The sequence below is a fragment of the Panthera onca genome, chromosome A2, assembly GCF_046562875.1.
Source record: "Panthera onca isolate mPanOnc1 chromosome A2, mPanOnc1 haplotype 2, whole genome shotgun sequence".
Taxonomy (NCBI): Eukaryota; Metazoa; Chordata; class Mammalia; order Carnivora; family Felidae; genus Panthera; species Panthera onca.
The window spans coordinates 34,782,091-34,806,573 of NC_138340.1; the positions used below are offsets into that span (position 1 = coordinate 34,782,091).

Here is a 24,483-nt window from a genome sequence, read left to right on the forward strand (position 1 = left end):
GCTACAAAGAATCTGTATTTAATTTGTTCTCAACACACCATTATATCATTCTCCTTTCTAAATGCCTACAAATATTGAGAGCGCATTAGCTTATCAAGATCAGAACAATGCGCGTGATCTGGTACATTACAGTTATTACTCCAATACAAAGCAAGTGCTTTTGGTATCACTTGTAATTAGATGTCATTTTCTATTGTATTGCACAGCAGACTACTGGATGAGGTCTGTTCAGATCTGAATATAATAATACTGTTGGCTTAATGAGCTACAAATCTTTTTTATTTTAATTCCATTAAGATTAAGACCTCAGTTTCCAGGGCAATGAATTGGTTCTACCAGAAACACAGACGCGTTATAAATCTCAGTTCTATAAGCTGTGGACAATAACAGAAATTGTATTGCCTCTATAGATCCATTCTTATCTCAGCTGAATAAGCCATTTTCACAAATTTAGATGAGTATGATTGAATCAATTGTTTTATTAATAAACTGGATAATGGATTAAACATTTTATCATTTGGTGATCATAAAAGCCGAAACTGGAGTATAATGATTCAAGTGTATGTTCTCTTCCACTTCCTCGGAGAAACTGTATCTTAAACACAAATTTCCAGAATGGTTCCTAGCATATTAACACTGACTGGGGTAGTAAATATTTCCATTTTTATGACACAAAATTTAACTGAGATGCTTTAACATAGTATTTCTCAACTGGAGTGATTTTGTTGACAAGAAGATATATGGCAGTGTTGGAAGACATTTTTGGCTATCACAATGTTTTTGGTTGTCAATGGCACCTAAAGGCCAGGGGGCACTGCTAAATACCTGACAATGTACAGGACCCCCACCCCAACCCCCAGAAAAGAATTATCTGACCCAAAATGTCAAAAGTGCCAGACTTGAGAAACCGCGCTTTAAACCAGTGACCACTGAGCAAAATGTATTGGGAAGAAACTCCAAATTGTTTCCTAAGACTTTGGGGCTACAAAAACAAACAAACAAACAAACAAACTCCTATTTTTACTGGCTTTTAGGAAATAACAGTTCAGAAAGGTTCAGAAATCAGGAGTTCCTAAATTCCCCCCAAATCCACAAATCATTCTTTTGATAGAACTACTTTCTTACCAAAGCAGGCAATGTTCCCATCCAATCCTATATATTTTAGATCATATTTGGCAGCTTCATTTTCAATGGGCTCATTCTCTGATTTGTCATCCATAGCAAATATGTCCTTTTGTCGAAATTCTGCATTGTCATCAAAGTTTATCTTTGCATCAAAGCAGACAACTAAAGGGAACAAGGCACATACGTGAATATCCCTTAAGAATCTACAAATTAGTTAGTTCCCCAGGCTAACACAGGAGAAAGAAAAATAAAATACTGTCATTTTTTCTCATGATACAGGCGGGAGAAGTGGTTATGGCTTTCTTGATCTTACACTTTAGGGCTACAAAGACGATTATGACAAAGACCCTGTTCTCAAGGGACTTACATTCTAATAACGAACATAGTAATTTATACCTGTCGGTCTCTGTTTAATAAATTAGTAATATAAACTGTGGTCACCCATTACAAGGTACAGACTGCCACAGTTAACACAGATTTGATAGGCCATTTTCATTACATTCATTTTTAGTATTTAACCACTAATCATCACCTTTACTTTCTGTGCAAAGAGAACCTAGATTATAATGCTTAATCCCACTGTCCTTTGTCCTTCTGATGCTGTAAAGTGAAATCTTTATTTAATCAGTATCCTCACTAATATTTCTGAAAGATATCTTGGAAAGAACACTTGGCAAAAATCCATATATTTTTTTTAAGTTTATTTACTTATTTTGAGAGAGAAATAGCACATGCGCACACACGAACAGGGAAGGGGCAGAGAAAGGAGGAGACAGAATCCCAAGCAGGTTCCTTGCTGTCAGTGTGGAGCCTGATGCCTGCCTGCTCAATCTCACACATGGGGAGATCATGACTTGAGCCAAAATCGAAAGTTAGATGCCGGGGTGCCTGGATGGCTCAGCTAGTTAAGTGGCTGACTTCTGCTCAGGTCAGGATCTTATGGTTCGTGAGAAAAGCCTCGTATTGGGCTCTGTACTGACAGCTTAGAGCCTGGAGCCTGCTTCAGATTCTGTGCGTGTGTGTCTTTCTGTCTGCCCCTCCCCTGCTTACTGTCTCTCAAAAAAAAAATGAATAAACGTTAAAAAAAAAAAACTTAAGAAAAAAAAGTCGAAATCTTCACCGATTGTGCCACCCAGGTGTCCTAGAACCAATAGTTTTTATTTGACCCTTAACTAACTCTATGACTTGATTAAAAAATAATCATAATAACCTACTTCCTCTCTGGGCCTCAGCTTTTTTATTCAGAAAAGGGAAATAACAGTCCCTAAACTGCTGATATACCTCCTCCAGGGTCTGCTCAAACCAGGACCATCATCTTGATACGTGCAGGATATGATTCTTTTGATTCAAGTTATAAAACACTAAGACTGATCAGATATAATGGAAGGTAGCTAGGCATTATCAGCTCTGTTTCTACTCTGGTGCAGGTAGAAATCTCCAATTCTCTCAAGGCCAAGAGACTTGGACACAGTTGAAACTCACTGGATGATATGGATGGACCAAGAAAACAGCACTTTCATTGACTTACAGGATATCTCTATACGAACACTCAGGGAGAAGCGGTAGTGGGGAGGGATGGCATGCAGGTTTCCTAGGATCTGACCCCTTTTATTATATTTCTTAGGGCAGAAATTAGTTGTCTATGATGACATTCCATTGTAACCTTCTTTTACTTTACTTGAGATATTGGTAGGCGGGGAGTTTTGACTCAGCCTTTAGAGAAATTACCCATTCTCCCCCAGCATAGCTGAAAGGCACCTACCTCTTCAGAGGGGAACAACCACCCTGCAATAATTCACTCCAAAGCAATGACCATAGACTGTTATTCCCAGCTGCTTACAAGAAAATGTTGCTACATTACAACATCCTAGAGTTACAGATCCTACATAGAGGTTTTTTACAAGGGTCTCTCTACCACAAAAATCAAGTACTTTGATACAAGTCTATGCAGAACTGGCATATTAACATCTAAGAATACTTGGCATAAATAAAAGCTCAAACTACAAATTATTTATTTATTTATTTACTTTAAATTTTTTTAACGTTTATTTTATTTATTTTTGAGACAGAGAGAGACAGAGCATGAACGGGGGAGGATCAGAGAGAGAGGGAGACACAGAATCTGAAACAGGCTCCAGGCTCTGAGCTGTTGGCACAGAGCCCGACGCGGGGCTCGAACTCACGGACCGCGAGATCATGACCTGAGCAGAAGTCGGACGCTTAACCGACTGAGCCACCCAGGCGCCCCAAACCACAAATTATTTAAAGTAGCACTGACTGTCAAGAAAGAATCTTATGTAGAAGTTAATGTCTGCCAGAATCCTTAGTCTTGCCACAAAATGTCCAACCACTTTACCCACACACTGTGAATACACAGAGCAAATGAGTAATTACTTTCCAGAATACTGCAATCTTGATGATGGAATCCTACAATTACCAAAGGAATTGGCCAACGTTCTCTGCCTGCTGCAATGGCATTTTGTCAGCAGTTAATGACTGGTATAATAATCAATAGGAAAGCAACTTCATTCTTGGCTTTCCACTAGGTTATAAATACATTTTAATTAATGTATTAGTAATTTTAGCTCCTCAATTACTCATTGGCACGACTATTTGTAACTGACACCTTCAAAATGAATGGACAAAGGCTATCAAATTGACTTCCTAACTGAAAAGTTTCAAATAAAAGACTTCTCGGTCAAAATCAATAAACTAGTAAATCAACATAGGTCCAGGCTGATCTTTGCCCCTTACAAAGGCTACAATTCCAAGCTACTTCATGGAACATAATTAATGGATACGTATGCAAAGTTCAGAAGGCAGTCCCACCTAAACTCTGCAAAACCAGATTTTCAAAAAATGCTCCTTCCCAGGGGTATGTTGGATATACCAAGTCCAGAAATGAGTTCATTATTTGGAGACCACCCCACAAAAACTTTAAACTAGAGCTTGAAAATGGTGATTGTGGGATAAAAGGGGTACCTACATGAAGAAATAAAGGTGGACATACAGGTATCATACTTGTGGGATAAATGGCCTATCTATAGTGGGATAAATGGCCATACTTGTGGGATAAATGGCCATTTGTTCCCTCTCTGTAGAGAAAACCAAGGACACACCTAGGTCAATGTATGTTACATTCAAGTGCTTTAGCAAGTCATAAATACCACATAAATAGGAAGGAAGGAAGGTGACTCGGGAGTTAAAAAGGGTGATCCAAAACTAAATTGTCACCCTAAAAGCCTTAATCTTTTTCTGTAGGTGGAGGGCAGGGAGAAAAAAAATCACTTTAAGGAGCTAGACTCTTTGAGACACATAGTTGTTATATCTGCTTAATATTTTAAAAGTGGTCCCAAACATACAAAGGGCTTTCCTGCCTCACTATCCCAGTTCATAATGCCGTATCACCTGGACACTTTCCCGTGAACTTCACCACTTAGTGAACTCTGGCATCACACACACCGGACACTTCCTAGTCAGACACTTCCAACATCACCCACTCTCAAGCCCAGTGGCCTTGTCTGTAAAATGGGGACCAGAGTATTTTCGACTGCATGGTGTTGGTGCAAGCAAAGACTCTGTGCAAAGCACTTAGCACAGACAGCTGGCACTCACTCATTATTATTATTATCACTACAGCCATACTCCACCCGCAAAGTTTTTTATTTTTTTAACATGAAATTTATTGTCAAATTGGTTTCCATACAACATCCAGTGCTCATCCCAACAGGCGCCCTCCTCAATACCCATCACCCACTTTCCTCTCCCTCCATGCCCCACCAACCCTCAGTTTATTCTCAGTTTTTAAGAGTTTTTATTCTCTCTTATGGTTTGCCTCCCTCCCTAACTTTTGTTCCTTCCCCTCCCCCATGGTCTGTTAAGTTTCTCAGGATCCACATAAGAGTGAAAACATATGGTATCTGTCCTTCTCTGTATGACTTATTTCACTTAGCATTAACACTCTCCAGTTCCATCCACGTTGCTACAAAGGGCCATATTTCATTCTTTTTCATTGCCACGTAGTACTCCATTGTGTATATAAACCACATCTTCTTTATCCATTCATCAGTTGATGGACATTTAGGCTCTTTCCATAATCTGGCTATTGTTAAAAGTGCTGCTATGAACATTGGGGTACATGTGCCCTATGCATTAGCACTCCTGTATCTCTTGAATAAATTCGTAGTAGTGCTATTGCTGGGTCATAGGGTAGTTCTATTTTTAATTTTTTGAGGAACCTCCACACTGTTTTCCAGACTGGCTACGCCAGTTTGCATTCCCACCAATAGTGCAAGAGGGTTCCCATTTCTCCACATCCTCGCCAGCATCTGTTGTTTCCTGAGTTGTTCATTTTAGCCACTCTGGTGTCAGGTGCTATCTCATTGTGGTTTTGATTTGTATTTCCCTGATGAGAAGCGACGTTGAGCATCTTTTCATGTGTCTGTTGGCCATCTGGATGTCTTCTTTAGAGAAGTGTCTATTCATGTCTTCTGCCCATTTCTTCACTGGATTGTTTTTTGAGTGTGGAGTTTGGCAAGTTCTTTATAGATTTTGGATACTAGCCCTTTGTCTGTTATGTCATTTGCAAATATCTTTTCCCATTCTGTCAGTTGCCTTTTAGTTTTGTTGATTGTTTCCTTTGCAGTGCAGAAGCTTTTTATCTTCATGAGGTCCCAACAGTTCATTTTTGCTTTTAATTCCCTTGCCTTTGGACGCACAGTTTTCTTACACTCAGCCTCACAATGCTGCAGCCCAGGCTAGATTCTCCCCTCTTCCTGTCCCTAGAAATGACTTGTAACTTGGTCCCCTTTCCCTTATAACCCTAGACTTCTATTTACAATGAACTGAAACTAAAGCCTACTGGAGTTTACAGATGTACAAGTTACCTATGATTTTCAGTGAAATGCCATATTCAGAAAACATAAGTATGTCCCACAGGAAAGATTTTAATGGTTGGCCTTTCCGGCTTTGTAACTGATGGGAGAAGGAGATTATTGTCTAAAGGCAGAGATGACTTTGGTGACCCTCAAATCACACACCGCACCTTTGCATAAGGCCAGTGTGGCCAAAGATTGGTACAAAATAGCCCCAAATGAGAATCTAAGTCAGAGGATGGCAAAGTATAGCTGTTGGGACTGGAATGCAGCCACACCCATTCGTTTACATAGTTCAGTAGCTGCTGTCCCCAGACAATAGCAGAGCAGACTCCATACAACAGAGGCTCTCAGGCCCTTTACAGAAAAAGGCTGCCAATCACCAAGCACCTCATCACACTTCTCCTGCTGCTATAGCCTCAGGTACCAAACTTATTACAGTGAAAGAGAAACTCAGAAAAGTGCATCTGGCATGAAAACAAAAAAGCATTAACGGGAAAAATAAACAAAAACTTGCAACTTGCACAAAAGGTGTGGATTAATCCCTGAATATTGATGGACTCTGACATGCTTGTTTCCCTCTGTAAGACTGTCCAAGTACACTTTTAGAATGAGCATGTTAAAAATGGATTGATGTCTATGTGAACGGCAGGGCAATAAAATAAACCTGCTTACTCAAACCTTAGCTTTTTCATTTATTATAACAACAAACTATGGTAAAATATATGTTTGGAGGTACTGATCTTGGTTCGACATAAGATTTTGAGTGTCACATTAATGAAACCTCAATTCCATAGAAAATTCATCCTGAACAAAGGCCATTCTGTTTACAAAGTGGGTGAAAAAACATACCTATTAATATTTATAAAACAATTTTCACCATCAAAAGCACATTGTTACATGCTTGATAGATTATACAAATGAATTTTCCTTCTGAACAAATATCAAAGAAAGCTGCGGTACTTAGATTCATAGGGCGTTGTGGTTTTTTTGTTTAGCGGTGTGAGATTCTATGAGTTGCCAATTCACCAACCTAGATGAAGAATCTGACTGGCGGTTAGCAGCCTCTGACCCTAGAGTTTCAACAGAAGAATGTGCTACAGAATTAAACAAAAGAAAACTACATTTCAGAGGGGAATTCGCATATAAAAGAAACATAAAAACAGCAGGAAATGAGACTGTCATAATTAGTTTGAAAAATAATCTGTCTGCAAGCACTGCACTGTATTTGATTTGTGTTAAGTAACCATAATGGGCTACTGAAATGCACCTTGCCAAGATGGCCTTAAAATGCTGATACTTTAAAATTGGTCCCACTTTCCATTAAATAGCGATGTTCCAAGAGTTGTACACTTTTTAGAACTTTTCTGGAGTTGCTGTGAAAGAGAAAATAGATATGAGGCAGGAGGGGGATTTGGGTGAAGGTAGAGAACTGAAAATGTTCTTGAAAATAGAGTCTTATGTATAAAGAGAAAAACAGAGACAAACACCCACCAACAACATGGGCACTTGCTAACATGAAGCAACAGGGTAGCTATTTAGGGAAATTCATTTGAAGCAAGAAAGGGATTTGATGTGCAAATTAACTTTGGATCACTCACCCCTAGCTCTCATGGAGTCTTGGCCAGGTAGTCAGGGTTTCAAACTGGGTTTCATCCCTTTAGCGTGGTGAATGGATTTGGGCTCCAAATGATGAAAATGCCTTGGAGCAGGAATTCTCAGGACTCCCTGGTAGGTGAGGTGAGATCATTTTCTGTGCTGTGTATAGCACAATGTCTCTGGCCTCCACACACAAGAGGCATGTAGCATCCTACACTCGCAGTTGTAATAAACAAAAACGGTGTTAACTAGATTCACGGTGGTGATCACATGGAATCATTGTGTTGTACACCTGAAACTAATACAATGTCATATGTCGGTTACATCTCAATTAAAAAGTCTCTAGGTATTGGCAAACATCTCCTGAGGGGACAATATGCTCATTCTCCTCACTGAAAAACATGAAAGACACCAAACAAAGAAGTCTGTGTACAGCCAGATCTGCCTGAAAGTGGGAAGAAATGAAATAGAACATAAAATCCCACAGGAGCTTGCAAAATAGATGAATGAATGCATGGACAGGTAGATAAATAACAATAAAGAAAACCCTGCTTCTAACTTGGCCACATATTTAATGGATTAATTCTGGCAATTCAACTGGACAAGCAAGGAAAATAGTTAATTTCTCTTCGAATATTTAATTAACAGTTTACTTTCATGTCAATAAAAGTTAGGCGAATTTGGTAGACACGTTGTGACTCAATGTCCCTTTCTGCATTGAGAAAATGCCTTTCTCCTATACATGTGCTTCCAGCTCAGTGATTGGTCTACATACGGATATGTGACCCATGCGGGGCCAATTGGAATCATTGGAAAAGATTGCTATGGTTCCTGGGGGAGAATGATGGAAACTGGGAGCTATCTTGGCTGTTACTTCAGAAAGCCCAGCTGACAAGCCAATTCTGAGACAAGATGGGCTGGAAGATCAGAGAATCCCTACTTCCCTTCATGCCCTAAACCAGTCCACTCTGTAGACTTCCCTGTTATATGAGGAAAACAGGTATCCTTCCCTGACCTGGAAGCTTTTTAACAAAAACTAGATTGATACAGGTTTCTGTCACTAACAACCATTATAATCCTAGCTAACAGTCACTAAATTACATTACAGTCAATGATGCCAAATTATATTCTTTGACTCAAATTTTTAATCACGTTGGAAAAAACAATTCTTGGACTACAGTTTTTCCCCCACATTAAACATTTCCCATAGGTGACCTAGCAGCATAGATGTTATCAAGATCACCGTTCTTCATCCAACCGGGTATCATCTGCTGTGCAAATATATGACCAATCATCTGGACGTTTAAAAAATGGTCCTCATTAACCAATGGAAGATGGAAGAAATTCTCTTACAAAGAAGCTCTGCAATGAATAAGCTTAAAGTAAAAATGTCTGGTGTGATGCCAAGCTCCTTAAACTTCTAAATTAAGAGTCATTATTAAATCACAATTTTAATGTGAAATGTTATAGGCTCTGCTATTACTGATCTAAATGGAAAAAATTAAATATTCACATTATAAATATTAAGATTATTAATACTTCTAGGATATAAATGATTTTTTTTACAGCTCCTAACTAAAGGATTGCTTTAGGGGATTGTGACAATGATGAAGATCAATTTGTACGTTTGGTCATTAATCACCGTTTCCTAATTGGGTTTAATTTGACTACTGCTCATTAGAGTTATAAACCAACATACTCATTTAATTGTGATTATAATTCAATAGCTGAACTTTTATGGTACAATGAACAAATTAATAGCTAAAGATAATTCTGCTCTTAAAAATATCACATAAGACTTATGCTTTAATGAGCTGTATACACGGAGTATATTTTATGATGATTCCTTTAAAAAAGTTCAAGAATTTCCTTTCTCTTGATAGTTAAAAAATAAAAACTTCCAATTTCCTGAGGTTTTACAAATACACGTTAGGGAAAATTTCTTGTATCCTTATAACCTGTGACTGACAACTTACCAAAGAGTTGAATGAAAGTAGCTGAATGAATGATTTTTACCCAACTCCTTGGCTGAATTTCCATTTTTTTAAAAATATGAAATAACCAGGTTGCTTACGCATACTAGTTTGAAAAGCAAGCCATGACCTTTAAGAACTTCTATTGAACTTCCTTCTCTTTTGTTTCTGGGATGTAATTAATAGCCACTCAAGGCAGCATGAATTTTGACTAACATTCCCAAACTGGAGACTACATCCAGATCACTCTGATAAAAGTAAATTAACAGTTTAAAGAGAAAGAAGGTAGAAAAGAAGGCAGTCTGGTATGTAGAAACCAACATGTACACTGTCCTGAGAGAGACATGGGTTCAAATCCCAGCTTCAGTAACTGGATGTCTATGGTGGAGTCACACTAATTTTCAATCCTCTGTAAAATGGGGATAATAACTCCTCTTATTTTTCCGGGTTGCTGTAAGTAATAAAAAAGAATGTATGTAAAAGTCTATCACAGTACACTATGTCATGTGAGTTCAAAAAAGAATCTTCTTCCATTCACTTCCTCTCTATATGAAATACTGATGATTTTATAGTCAGACAGAATTTTTAAAATATTTACAAATAAAGGTAGTTTGCTTACAAATGACCCATCAAATAAAAATCTGGTGGGTCACATGTGTAAAACATGGAATATGTTATTTTCAATGGCTTCCTAAACATTAGCTATTTGTCTATCCTAACTTGAAATCCTTACAACAAGAAAAAAAAAAAAAAAGAAAAAAATAGGTAAAAAGATGAAATCCATACCTTTTCTGATTATTTTTTTTATAGCTATCATTTAATTTAACTATTTGTCAATGAAAATGGAGAATTTATTACAAGAATACAGAAGCCTCCACCAGAAACACCAAAAGACTCATGGAGGGAATTGAGGGCTATTTTGTATTAGTTCAAGTGCAGTTGGTGACAATTAAATTTTTAAACAAATCCTAATCTTTGTATGATGTTTTACCTTCAATGTCTATTATTTGTTTGACTTTCAAAAGGATAAGAACTAATAAAATCATAATAGCGAATGCTTTTGTACCTCTTACCATATGCTATGCTTTGTTCTGAGAACATTACCATCATAATAACCTTCTAAGGTAGGTATTAATATTATTGTCCCCATTTTGTGTTTTTTAAAACATTCTGGCATAATTAACATACCGTGTTATATTCGTTTCAGGTGTATGATACAGTGACTCAACAATTCTACACATTACTCAGTGCTCATCACAATGAGTATCTTAATCTCCTTCACCTATTACACCTATATCCCACACCTACCTCCCTTCTGACAACCACCAGTTTCTTCCCTGCATTTAAGAGTGTGTTTTTTTGTTTGTCCCTTTTTTGTTGTTCATTTGTTTTCTTTCTTAAATTCCACATGTGAATGAAATCTTAAGGTTTGTCTTTCTCTGACTTAATTCAACTTAGCATTATATCTTCTAGATCCATCCATGTTGCAAATGGCAAGATTCCATTCATTTTTATGGCTCAGTAATATTCCACTGTATGTATATACATACATAGGTATATATAAGTGTATATATATTTATATGTATGTGTGTATATATACATAGGTGTGTGTATATATATATATATATATATATATATATATATATATATATATATAGGTGTATATATACACACATACATACAGACACCACATATACATACACACACCACTTCTTTATCCACTTATCTATAGATGGACATTGGAGTTGTTTCCATATCTTGACTATTGTAAATAATGCTACAAAAAACACAGGGGTGCATATATACTGAATTTGTGTTTTCGTTTTTCCCCCACATTAAACATTTCCCATAGGTGACCTAGTAATATCCAGTAGTAATTCTATTTTTAAATTTTTGAAGAATATCCACATTGTTTTCCATGGTGGGTACACCACTTTGCATTCCCACCAACAGTGCACAAGGGTTCCTTTTTCCCCCTATCCTCACATACACTTGTTTCTTATGTTTTCTATTTTAGCCATTCTGAAAGGTGTGAAGTGATCTCATTGTGGTTCTGATTTTTTTCTCTGATGATGAGCGGTGTTAAGCGTCTTTTCATGTGTCTATTGGTCATCTGTATGCCTTCTTTGGAGAAATGTCTGTTCATGTCTTCTGCCATTTTTAATTGGCTTAGGTTTTTTGGTGTTGAATTGTGTAAGTGCTTTATATAGTTTGGATATTAACCTCTCATCAGATATATCATTTGCAAATATCTATTCCCATTCAATAGGTTGTCTTTTTGTTTTGTTGATGGTTTCCTTTACTGTGTAAAAGCTTTTTATTTTGATGTAACCCCAGTAGTTTATTTTTCCTTTTGTTTCTCTTGCCTCAGGAGACATATCTAGTAAAATATTGTTACAGCCAATGTCAGAAAAATTACTGCCTGTACTTTCTTCTAGGATTTTTTTTATGATTTCAGGTCTTAACATTTAGATTTTTAATCCACTTCAAGCTTGTTTTTGTGTATGGTGTAAGAAAGTTGGTCCAGTTTCATTCTTTTGCATGTAGTTGTCTGGTTTCCCCAACACCATTTTTTAAGAAACTTTTTCCCATTTCATATTGTCTCCTTTGTCGTAATGTCTCTATTTTTGTACCAGTACCATACTTTTTTGATTAATATAGCTTTGTAGTATATCTTGAAAACCGGGAATGTGGGGCGCCTGAGTGGCTCAGTCGGTTGGGAGTCCGGCTTCGGCTCAGGTCACCAAGCCCCGCGTCGGGCTCTAGGCTGACGGCTCGGAGCCTGGAGCCTGCTTCCGATTCTGTGTCTCCCTCTCTCTCTGCCCCTCCCCCACTCATGCTCTGTCTCTGTCTCAAAAATAAATAAAACGTTAAAAACAATTTTTTTTTTAAAAAAGAAAACCGGGATCGTGATACCTCCAGTTTGGTTCTTTTTCAAGACTGCTTTGGCTATTCAAGCTCTTTTGTGACTCCATACAAATGTTAGGATTAACTGATCTAATTCTGTGAAAAGTGCTGTTGGTATTTTGATAGGGATTGCATTAAATCTGTACATTACTTTGTTTAGTATGGACATTTTAACAATATTTGTTGTCCTGATCATGAGCATGGAATATCTTTCATTTGTGTCATCTTCAATTTCTTTCACCATTGTTTTATAATTTTTGGAATACAGGACTTTCACAATGTTGGTTAAATTTATTCCTGGGTATTTTATTATTTTGGGTGCAACTGCAAATGGGATTGTTTTCTTAACTTCTCTGTCACTTCATTATTAGTGTATAGAAATGCAATAAATTTCTATATACTGATTTTGTATACTGTGGCTTTACTGAATTCATTTATCAGTTCTAGCAGCTTTTTAGTGGAGTCTTTCAGGTTTTCTATATATATAGTATCACGCTATATGCATACAGTGAAAGTTTTATTTTTTTCCTTTCCACTTTGGATTCCATTTATTTATTTATTGTTCATTCATTCATTCATTCATTCATGTCTGATTGTTGTGGCTAGGACTTCCAGTACTATATTGAATAAAACTAGTGAGACTGGACATTCTTGTCTCTTTCCTGATCTTAGAGGGAAACCTCTTAATCTTTCACCATTAAGTATGCTGTTACCTGTGGGTTTTCATAGATGACCTTTATTAAGTTGAGATATGTTCCCTCTAAACCTACTTTGTTGAGAGTTTTGATCACAAATGGATATTGTACTTTATCATATGTTTTTCCTGCATCTATTGCAATGATCATCATAAGGTTTTTATCTTTTCTCTTGTTGATGTGATGTATCATTCCGATTGATTTGCAAATATTGAACCACCTGGCATCCCAGGAATAAATCCCACTTGATCATAGTGAATGATCTTTTCAAAGTTTTGTTGAACTTGGTTTGCTAATATTTTGTTAAGGATTTCTGTATTTATGTTAATCAGAAATACTGGCCTATAGTTTTCTTTTTTTGTAGTATCTTTTTCTGGTTTTTGTATCAAGGTAATGCTGGCCTCACAGAATGGATTTGAAAGCTTTCCTTCCTCTTCTGTCTTTTGAAATATTTTGAGAAAAGTAAGTATTAACTCTTATTTAAATATTTAGTATAATTCACCTGTGAAGCCACCTGGTCCTGGAGTTTTGCTTGTTGGCAGTTTTTCCTGGCCTATCTGAGAAGAGGAGCATCTGTGAATGTGTGATGCTCATCCATTTTGTGTGCGACAGTGGATGCTTACACAAACACCAGTCACCTCATTTGACAACCACCCGATACGACAGTTACCATTTTTACCACTCTTTCGGAGTAAGAAACAAAACAACAAACAAACTCCAAGGCTTAGCCCAGGTCTGTGGCCAGAACACGGCAGACCCAGAATTTGAACCCAGGCCCCTTTGTAAAACAGTGTACTGTCCACCTTGGCTTACTAGCTGGTTGTATTTGCAAATAACAGATCACCTAATGTACCAACTCAGTGGCAAATCCCTCTTTACGAACTGCCCACAAAATGCTAGATACCATACAAGACATTGGGAGTGAAATGTGCTAAAAAAAAAAAAAAGGAAAAAAAAAAAGACAAGGTTCATGGAACTTACATATTGGTATCAATATCCTATCCACCTGATATCCCAGCCTCTACCTTTAAACACACACACATTCACAAGCTTTTGTTATCGAATTAAAAAGAATTTACTGAACACTAGCTGTATATAAGGCACAGGGAAATGGTGATGGGTGCTGACATAGAAAACAGTTCTTTATACTTTTTAATTAACTTATGGGTAGGAAAAAACCTTCCCTGCAAGGGAAGTTGGGGAAACCTTTTCCCACCTGAATCAGAAGCTAAGTAACTAAGTAAGTTGGTAAGTAAGTAAGTAAGTTGGATCGTGGGCACTAGGGTCTCACTATGATGATGTAAATCCAGCAGGGGAGGACAAAGTGATTTTGTACAGATTTAGGCAAACTAAAAATCTTCAAGCATTTCTAGCTCCATAAAAAGCAGGTGCATTCATTACACCCCAATGGAGAGGATCCCATTTCTACCCAAATTTCTACCACACTATAAGCAAGAATGGCCCCGAAGAAACAAGGCGGTGCTGGTGGATGGATATTTCTAAATAAAACAAGAAGGAGCTTCCCCTGAGGCCTGGCATCTGACTGCAAACAAACTCAAGTCCTGAAATGTTCAACCGTATCACGGGAGCATTCGAAACCATGGCAGAAATTAAATTACTGAACAAAATGAACGCAAAGCTACTGCTACAGTCTTTTGTACAATTTAATTCATAGCTTGCATAAACGATTATATTCATTTGTTTCTTTGTTGTTGTTGTTGTTGTTGTTCTGGTTACCTTGTCCTCCTGGGGTTTCACCAAAGGGATTCACTTCCACCTGAGTGGCATCAATTTTCAGGAAGAGATTATACAGCTTCTTAATTTGGTCTGCAGCCTAAACAGGATCAAGTACAATGAAATTACACCAAAGCAGTAAAAGAACATTTATTTTGCTGTATTAATGTAACCTTAAAAATATTAAGTTATGTCTTTATGTTCAGTTCGGTTTTCTGAAGGGAAAAAGAGAAAAGCATAAGTATTTTAATTTCCACTTCTATTCATTAGAAGGAATTGCTCAACTTTCCTCCAGACACCAAGAAAGACCCTTATCAGGAAAACAAGATATTTTCAGTACAGCCTAAAAAACGTTAATCTTTTTGTAAATTTTCATGTTCCTATTAGCCAAGCTATGATGCAGTATGAGCCACAATCATTAATATAAACAATCTCCATTTAAGTAAAATGTAAACATGATTTTGAGAGTTTATAATGACCAGGTTTTCCTTATTATGCTAAAGTAAAAGTTATTAACATTCATCAGCCCAAACCTATAACCTGCGAAACAACAATTACTGAGTGTCTTATGGAAACTGTTGCAAGATAGGAAGATGAAAGTCCTACACAGTACAGTTACTGAACAGCCCAGCCCGTTCACACTGAACAGTCTGTCACAAAGGCATAAGCCACAAAGAGCAACAGTATCCCAAGTTTCCCTGATGGTATGCCCTGACTTCATTTTTCTCAAGGCTGCTGGAAATTCACTCACCCAATCATTGTTTTCAACCAACTTTTATTCGTGGCCTATGTCACAGCATGCTGGCATTGTGTGAACAGGGGTGAGGGGAAGACATCACAAAGGAGGCCTGACACCACCCTGGAAAGCTCACACCTGTAGTGAACACCTGTGATGCAACACAGCAAGACTTGTGTACAATTATGGCTGAATGCTGGGGATCAGTCTCACGCATGGGGCCATCTTTTTATTATTAAAATTTTTATTATTTTTATTACTGCCGAGACGTAATTTTCCCTTGGCAACATTTTTGCTCATCGTTCCAGCCCTGCATTTTTGTCCTCACACCCGGTTCTGGCTTTTCTCCATCCTTATTATGTTTATCAGGGGAGCTGACACTTGGAGGCTGAGTTTCCAAGCCTCCCGGGCTAGATGGTTTCCAGCGCAGTTCAGCCAATGGGAGGCAGTGGAAGGAGACGAGAGGTAGGAGAAATGGAAAAGCTGGGGTACTTGGACACCTCTCCTGCTTTGCAAACGCAGCTCCTCCAGGGGCGCCTGGGTGGCTCAGGCCATTAAGCGTCAGACTTCGGCTCAGGTCATGATTGCATGGTGCATGAGTTCGAGCCCCATGTCAGGCCCTGAGAGCCTGGTGCCTGCGTCAGATTCTGTGTCTCCCCCTCTCTCTGCCCCTTCCATGCTTGGGCTGTCTCTCAATCTCTCTCAAAAATAAACTTTAAAAAAAAAAAAAAAAAAAAAAAAAAAAAAGCATCTCTTTCACTGGCTTTAGCAACCACCAGAAGCCCAGCAGGGTTCTACCTTCTGTATCCCAAGATACAGAAATACCACGTCCTCACGTGGTCCCTCCAGCATGCAGGGAGCAACAATTTCCTGCTATGGCTTAGCTCTACCTTGCCTCTGCCCATCCTGGAATTTCTCAACTCTTGAATCACCATGTAACCAAGTCCCTAGAATAAAGTCCCACTGTGGTTAAACACTGAGAGTACTTTCTCTGTTCCAGTACTGACTGAAAAACTCCTGGAAATGAAATTCACATGGTCTTTATCATACACACACACACACACACACACACACACACACCTTTCTTTTCTCATATATGTATATAGTTATATAAACTTTCTTAAATCCTAATTTGAAACCCAGTAGCTATAAGTAAACACGCATAATGAGTAAGACTGAATATTTTTTAATATTGATTTTTTTTTCTGGCTACACAAGGGTCATCCTATGAACCTTCACCAGACTCCCCAGCCACATGGCTCCCGTCTCATCCAGCAGCAGCCCCCTTCCCGGCTGGTGCTTCACTGAGGGACAGTCTGTGTATGTGCAAGTACACATATTCTGAGCTCACCTTTCTAGCAAAAACCACCTTGGTTCTATACTTTGTTTCTTCACCTAACAGATTTTATAAAGCCTTCACCAGCCACACAAATACAATGATCTTATTCTTGTAAGTGGCTACATAATATCTTTTTTTTTTAGTTTTGTTTTTTGGTTTTTTTTAATTTATCTTGAGAGCGAGAGTACACAAGCGGGAAGGTTGCAGACAGAGAAAATTCCAAACAGGCTCCCCACAGTCAGTATGGAGCCTGATGCAGGGCTCAAATCCACAAACCATGAGACCGTGACCCTGAGGTGAAACCAAGAGTCAGACGCTTAACCGAATGACCCACCCAGGCGCCCCTACAGAATAGCTTATTGAATGGATTTACCATAATTCAGTTTACCTGTCTCTTAAACAATAGCCTTTAGGTTTCCAATAGCTTGACATTACTTAAAATGTTGCCTTATCCATTTCTGTATGTATATCTAAAGGATAAATTCCCCAGAGTAGAGCAAAGAAAGAGATGTGGGGATTTTAAATAATAAAAGGTGATCTTAAATAATTCTTGGTAGAAGCTCTCACTAATTTCCCACTACACAAACAAGGATCATAGAAACTGTTTTTCTATTCACAACCACAGGCTATCAATCTTTGCCAGTATGCCGGGTAAAAATGGGTCTCTCATATAGACTACTCCTACTATTAGTTAATTTAAGCATTATTCTCTGAGCTTAAGAGACATTTGTATTTCCTTTTCTGTGAATTTTGCCTATTCTTCTGTTGAGATTTTAGTCTTTTTCTCACTGAGTTATAAGAAGGGTTTTTACATGAAGGAAATTAGCTCATCATCCCATATAAATTGCAAATATGCTTCTCCTTTAACATTTACCTTTCACCATGGGTCTGTTATTTCTGCCACATAAAATAGTAATAATGGAACTCTTCATTAAGCGCTTCTAGCTTTGGGTCAGACTTGAAGAAGGATGGTCTCACTCTGAGGTTCCCCAATTAGTTTTTTCAAATACTGTAAGATTTCTTTTACTTGATGTTTACTTTTTTTTTTTTTTTTTTTATCCAAATGGATTTTGAGTTACAATGCTAAGCTGATATGTAACTCACTGCCAAACAGACTTGATTTCGGGGGGTTTTCTAGGCCATTGATCTGAGCCTGCAGTGTTGTGCATGAGAGAGGCATGCCAGCTATCCGGTACCCACACAGCCTCTGTGCAGAGTCAACACGCAATAAAATACTGGCTCAATTAATGGCTGATTGGATAATGAGGAGAAACTACATAACAGAAAAAATCTTCTGGATGCCTACATATATAAGATCTTATCCCAGGTCCTTTAAAACTTTCTTCTTTTTAGAAATACACTTACTATAAAATTCACGATCCCAATCATTTCTACGTGTACATTCCTGTGGTGTTAAGTATACTGACCGTGTCATGCAACCACGCTCCAAAACTTTCTCATCCTGCAAAACTGCAACCCTATACCCATTAAATAACAACTCCCCATTCTCCCCTCCCCTAGTCTGACAACGACCATTCTACCTTCCATCTCATATAAATGGAATCGCATGTATCTTTTTGCGATGGGCTAATTTTACTTAGCACAATGTCTCACGGTTCATCCATGCCTCATCAGAATCTTCCTCTTTCTCAAAGCTAAACAACCTTCTGTTGCGGATCCACTTATTTGTTAGTGGATAGCTGGGTCACTTCAAAACTTCTTAAGCCTCAGGGCACCTGGGGGGCTCAGTCAGTTAAGCATCTGGCTTCAGCTCAGGTCATGATCTTGTGGTTCATAGGTTTGAGCCCCGCATCAGCTCTGTGCTGATGGCTCAGACCCGGGGCCTGCTTCAGATTCTGTGACTCCCTCTCTCTCTGCCCCTCCCCCATTCACTCTCGGTCTCTCTCAAAAATAAATAAACATGAAAAAATTTTTAAAAAGAAACAATGTTTCTTAAGCTTCTATCAACATAACTTACCATGAAGCCCAAATTTTCTAAACATTAGTGCCACTACAATCACATACTAACACACCAGTTGGGGGTATTCACTGTTAGAACTGTTCATTTCTGTACAAAGACAGACCATAAGCATTTTTTTGAGCAGGAATGAAGCATGATTAGATTTGCGTTGTGATATCTCTAAGGGATACGTGTTACAAAATCTGCGATGTAAGATCTAAAAAAGGGAGAACCAGCCTGGCTTGGAGACTGAACGTGCCCTGTTCCAGAGGCCATCCAAGTAAATGACTGTGAAGGCTAGGCAGGCAAATGTGTCAGTCTGAGCAGGTACAACAACAGAAATGGCAGGGCCTGGGAAAAGTGGGGGTTAGCTCCCCAGTTTTCCAAACATGTTCAGATTTAAAGAATAAACTAAACACAAGTCAAAGGAAACATTCTGCTGTTTACCTTACAGGCAGCCAGCTTCCTACTGCCACCTACTTCCTCAGTTCATAACCACACTCTACAGACTATTTGTTTTCTCTTCTTTTGCCACCAATTAATGTTATTTTAAGGTTGTTTGCTAAGCAATTTAAAAAATTACGATGCCTAAAATCAAATATCCTTTGGGCCATATGTATGAAACCCTGACAAATTTACAGGTACCTTCAAAAGTGTTTGAATAGCTTAAAAATTTTAGCAATATTTTGGTTTGATTCCAGGAACCAATGTCATCAACATTCACACACAGTTCTTAAAGCTAGCCAGAGGGACAAACCATTCCCAGAGGTATTGGTGATCTTTTTTAACTGGGCCCATCAAATCTTTTCATTAGCTTAAATACTGAAGTTGCATATTGACAATACAGGGTGCTTATGTTTCAGAAATTAATAGTATTAGGGCGCCTGGGTGGCTCAGTCGGTTAAGCGTCCAACTTCGGCTCCAGTCATGATCTCACAGTTCGTGAGTTCGAGCCCCGCATCGGGCTCTGTGCTGACAGCTCAGAGACTGGAGCCTGCTTCACATTCTGTGTCTCCCTCTCTCTCTGCCCCTTCCCTGCTCATGCTCTGTCTCTCTCTGTCTCAAAAATAAATAAACATTAAAAAAAAAGAAAAAAAAAGAAGTTAATAGTATAGAGGATAACTAACACAATTGACAGATCTATGAATTTTCAGTCCTTTTCTGCTTTCCTGTGGCTTTAGTCTTTTCAACCAATTCTTGCTGAAATGAATTCTGTCAGGAACACATACTTGGTAATTTCTGTACCAGGTGATATTTCTTTAAGTCTAACGTGAATACCTCACTGAGTTCAGACACAACAGGCATGGGTTGGAAAGATATTAGTAACTTTACAAGATAATCATTTTATAAGTTGTTCATCCAAGAGAGCACAGCCTCCACATGCCTAAACCATATCCTAGATGAAAATTAAGTAATGTTCAAGGTCACACTGAATCTAAGGTACCTTGAAGGTACCATTTCTTGACCAAAGGATCACTGATCGATGGCCATTTAAATAATCTTCTTGGAGCTCTCGGTGGCTCAGTGAGTTAAGCATCTGACTTCAGCTCAGGTCATGATCTCACGGTTCACGGGTTCAAGCCCTGCACTGGGCTCTGTACTGACAGCTCAGAGCCTGGAGCCTGCTTTGGATTCTGTGTTTCCCTCTCTATCTGCCCCCTCCTCCACTCGTACTCTGTCTCTCTCTCAAAAATAAATAAAAACATAAAAACAATTTTCATGTTTTCTCTTCTTGGGAGCCTCCTCCCAAGTCTCCTTTTCTTGCGAGTAAGCCTCTGCTTACTAGACACTGACTTTCTGGAACATTTCACTGATCCCTGTGGCTTAAGGAAGCATCCTAATGCATGCCCAAATCTACCACTCCAGCACACATACAGTCTCCTTCCTAGTGTACAAATAACATCAGTTGTCCCTAGATGAACAAATTCCCACACACCTACAACTAGGATTACCCTCGCGCTCCTTCCTACTCCCTGTCCCTATAATCGCTACCAGCACCTGATCACTGTTCTGGGAGCCCCTGGAGAACAGTGGCTATTTCTCATCATGTTTTCCAGGGTCCAGCAGAGTGAGCAGCACCCAGGGAGAGCTCACTCCAACTTTGCTGAGCAAACGGAGATTTAAAGGCTTTCATTTGGTTGGCAATGAAAAAAAAAAAACAAACAGGAAAAAAAAATGAATTCAAAACTTCTTTCCTTTCCTTAGCACATTTAAGTCAAAAATACAATGACATTATAGCTCTTCATGACCCCTGAGAACTTGCATGCTCATCTTCCTTCCGCAGGTAATTCATTTAAACCCAGAGTGTCTGGGGTGCTGGAAAAAAACGTGATTCAACCATTTAAAAAGCTATGACTCTTAAATTTCTCTTCTAAATGAAGAGTGGTGGAAACTATCTTCTGGGGTCCCTAGAACTATTACTGCCTTCTCTAGAACTCTCTGTCACATTCACCTCCTGAGCTGTCAAGCCAAGGGGTTAGCAGATTTGCCCGCTCCAGATTTATTCTCCTGCCTATCACCAACTCCCCAGGAAGCTCTTCGAAGTGGACATCCTGGACGTGTTGTAGCACCTATTCACGCATAGGACGAATGTTTGCAGGGCATCTGATATACCTGCCAAGAACTTCGCTTCCAACAGAGCAGTGAGCAAAGCTGACAATGTCCCTTCCATGGTGCACACCAGGATCTACAAAGGCGACTGCAAATAAGTAAGACAGACAGCAATGTGCAGAGGCATACAGAGAATGTGAATAGGGTTATGGAGCACATTCTGGAGCTGACTGTAGGGCAGTGTCGCTAGAACACGGGGACCCTATGGAAGAACGGTCCCAGTGACCACACCCCTACACAAGAAGTCCCACAATAAGTGTCAAGTGGACGGCTAAGCTAATTAGTGACCTCATTCTCAGGAGGTGACTCCAACCACGGCAGCCCTTACTCAGGAATCCACGATAACTTCCTTTCAGCACGTCACTAACTTGACATCTCTTTGACAGTCTCAGAAGTGACAATTAGTTCTTGTAACTGTCCACTGAGTCCTGGCTCTTTCTCCTGCTAAGGTTTAGTCCCACATGTTCCTGCCCCTTCTTCCATCTTGAACCTTCCACCTTCCAAGGGAGCCTTTCCTCCCAAGTTCAAGTTAAGTGCTGTCCTCTCTTAATTCAAACGTAGATATTTTTAAAGTCTTACTCTGCTTTACCCTTCTATGACTTGCCTATTTCCAGCCTTCAATTTCTAGAGATAGAGTCAATCAAAAGAAAAAGAAAAGAGTGTGAAATCTGTTTTATTAGAGGAACGTTGCCCAACTAAATAGCAGTAAATACTCTGGAACCATTGGGGGCCCCAGGAAACACACACATACTCACGTATACACTCACATATACATACACACAGGACTTTGGGTTATTAAGGTGGCTTCTCTTGGTAGTGGAGAAGGAAGAAAACAGCCAGTAAATCCTTCTCCTTTAACTGTGAGACAAAGAAGCTTGCTCATGTAAACACCCAATGCGGCTCGGTGGGCTGGACCAAGGACAACGCAGAACTGTGAAGCTCAAGACAGAGTCTCTCCCCCAACAGCTCAGAGGACAGTTTTTCTGTCTTTGAAGCCATGAGATATGATTACTAAATTGGCATAATTTAAGCTGTTTTCTGTGAAGTATCACTTTCAGGCCATTAATATTCATCTCAAATCCCATTAGCTATGAAAGAATAGCAATTAGTTAAGTAACGTGTATTATTAATAACAATAACAGCTGACCTTTCTGGAGTACTGACTAAGCACCTGTGTACTGGGCTTACTCTGTCCTAACAAGAGGCCTCCCATTTGGGGTCTCATTATCCCCATTTCACAGACGATGACAGACATTCAGATGGGTGGAATCAGGCATGCTGGATGGCAGTACAGGATTCAAACTCAGGTCTGCCTGACTCTACAGCCTGTCCCTCTCACCACTATGCTGCCTCATCTAATTCATGGGCTGGCACTGTAGTGCTGCAGAAAAAAACAGAGAGACTAACATACACAGCAAAATGCATGTATCCGCACACAACGCTCACACGTATATTTGAACACATCTCATAAACACCCTTTTCTAGAACACAAGGGAAATATTTTTCTTCATCACAAACGACTGGGGAAAAATGGTTGGACAAATAAATAATCCTGGGTCCTGGAGAAGCACAAACATCAGAGGCAAGTAAGGAAGGTAGCACACATTTTCTGAAACAAGTCATATGCACAGTGGCCTCCAAATGCTCAGGTACCTGGTTTTTCAAAGGCCCAAGGAAGCCTAGGTTTTCTGCCATCCTCTGAGCTTGGCTGTCCTTTATCCCTTCAATAATGTCGATTTCTTCCTGGGAAAAAATGAATAAAATAAGGAAAACTCAAGACAGGCAAATGAAAAGATTCACAACCTGGAAAGAAAGGCTCAGTATTTATTTGCAAATGAGTAATTCAAGGGTGGCACCTTTCCAAAGATCTCCGAGCAGGGCTACTGCAGCTGCCTATAGGGTATGTTTTAATTAGCAGACCATCTAAAACACAGCCTTTCCAAAAACCATGTAATTCTTCAGGGTGGCATGCTGACAAGACAATCGGATGCCAGTTTTCACTTTTAATTACTATACAGATGGCACCGACGAATATTTAGTCAGTTAATTTTTATGACATCTTTTGGAAGGCTTCCAGAGTAAGGTTTTCCTGCCTAATATTGCTGTTAAGTTTAGAGCTTGTCATATGTAGGTTAAATATTACCATATGATTTAAATACCCTATTGATGATGATAATTATTAATAATACCTGAGCTCTACAAAGTGCCATTCTCTCCAAGATACTAAGTGCTGTTCATATACATTATTTCAGGTGTTCTCTTCACAAATGGAATGGCTTGTTTAAATCACAGTAATTTTGAAAATGAGTAGGTATTATTGGTAAGCTAGCATGTAAAGTCTCAACTTAACCTGCAAGGTAGCTAACCTAAAAGATGTAATGTGGGTGAAAATATTCCAAAACCAATCACCCAAAGTATCAGTACCTGATCTAAACAAAGAGGTTCAGGAAAAAAAAATTCCTGCTTTTTGAAGGGAAACAAAATCACATTCTAAAAGAAATAATATATCTTTCTGCTAAAAATTTCTAATGTGATTTTTTGACACCAAGAACCCCAAATTAAAAACCAGAATTACAGTTCTAAAGACCGTAGATTTTTCTTCTCACAGCTGAGGTAGGTTGAGAAGCACTTTGTACACATCACCTCATTATTTCTCACAATTCTGTGGGGTGGAAATCACTGAAGTGATTCAAAAACAATGAGGCTTGGAAACACTGAGATGCTTGCTGGTGAGTTAGGATTTGACCTCAGCCAGATCTGTGACCAGATACTAAGGGCAAGCTTTAAAGGATTGAAGCACACTGATAGAATCTGAGCCCCTGAAGGATTCCGGTTTACATAAGCTGTACTGAAAGACATCATGGCAGTCTCCAGCTCACATCTGGTGTCCTAGGAGCGGATTTCTGGATCATATACACTGTGCGGTGGGGT

General features: G+C 38.9%; 1 protein-coding gene across 2 annotated transcripts in view; it reads right to left on the reverse strand.

Annotated features, from left to right (window-relative positions):
• SUCLG2 (succinate-CoA ligase GDP-forming subunit beta) overlaps positions 1-24,483 on the reverse strand; it is a 273,677-nt gene that overhangs the window by 111,901 nt on the left and 137,293 nt on the right. For both annotated transcript variants that reach the window (XM_060631535.3, XM_078442840.2), the window contains exons 6-8: positions 23,206-23,295; positions 14,911-15,007; positions 1,126-1,287 (exon numbers count right to left, since the gene is read on the reverse strand). In XM_060631535.3, the coding sequence (XP_060487518.2) occupies positions 1,126-1,287; positions 14,911-15,007; positions 23,206-23,295 (349 nt within the window). The remainder of the gene's footprint in view (positions 1-1,125; positions 1,288-14,910; positions 15,008-23,205; positions 23,296-24,483) is intronic.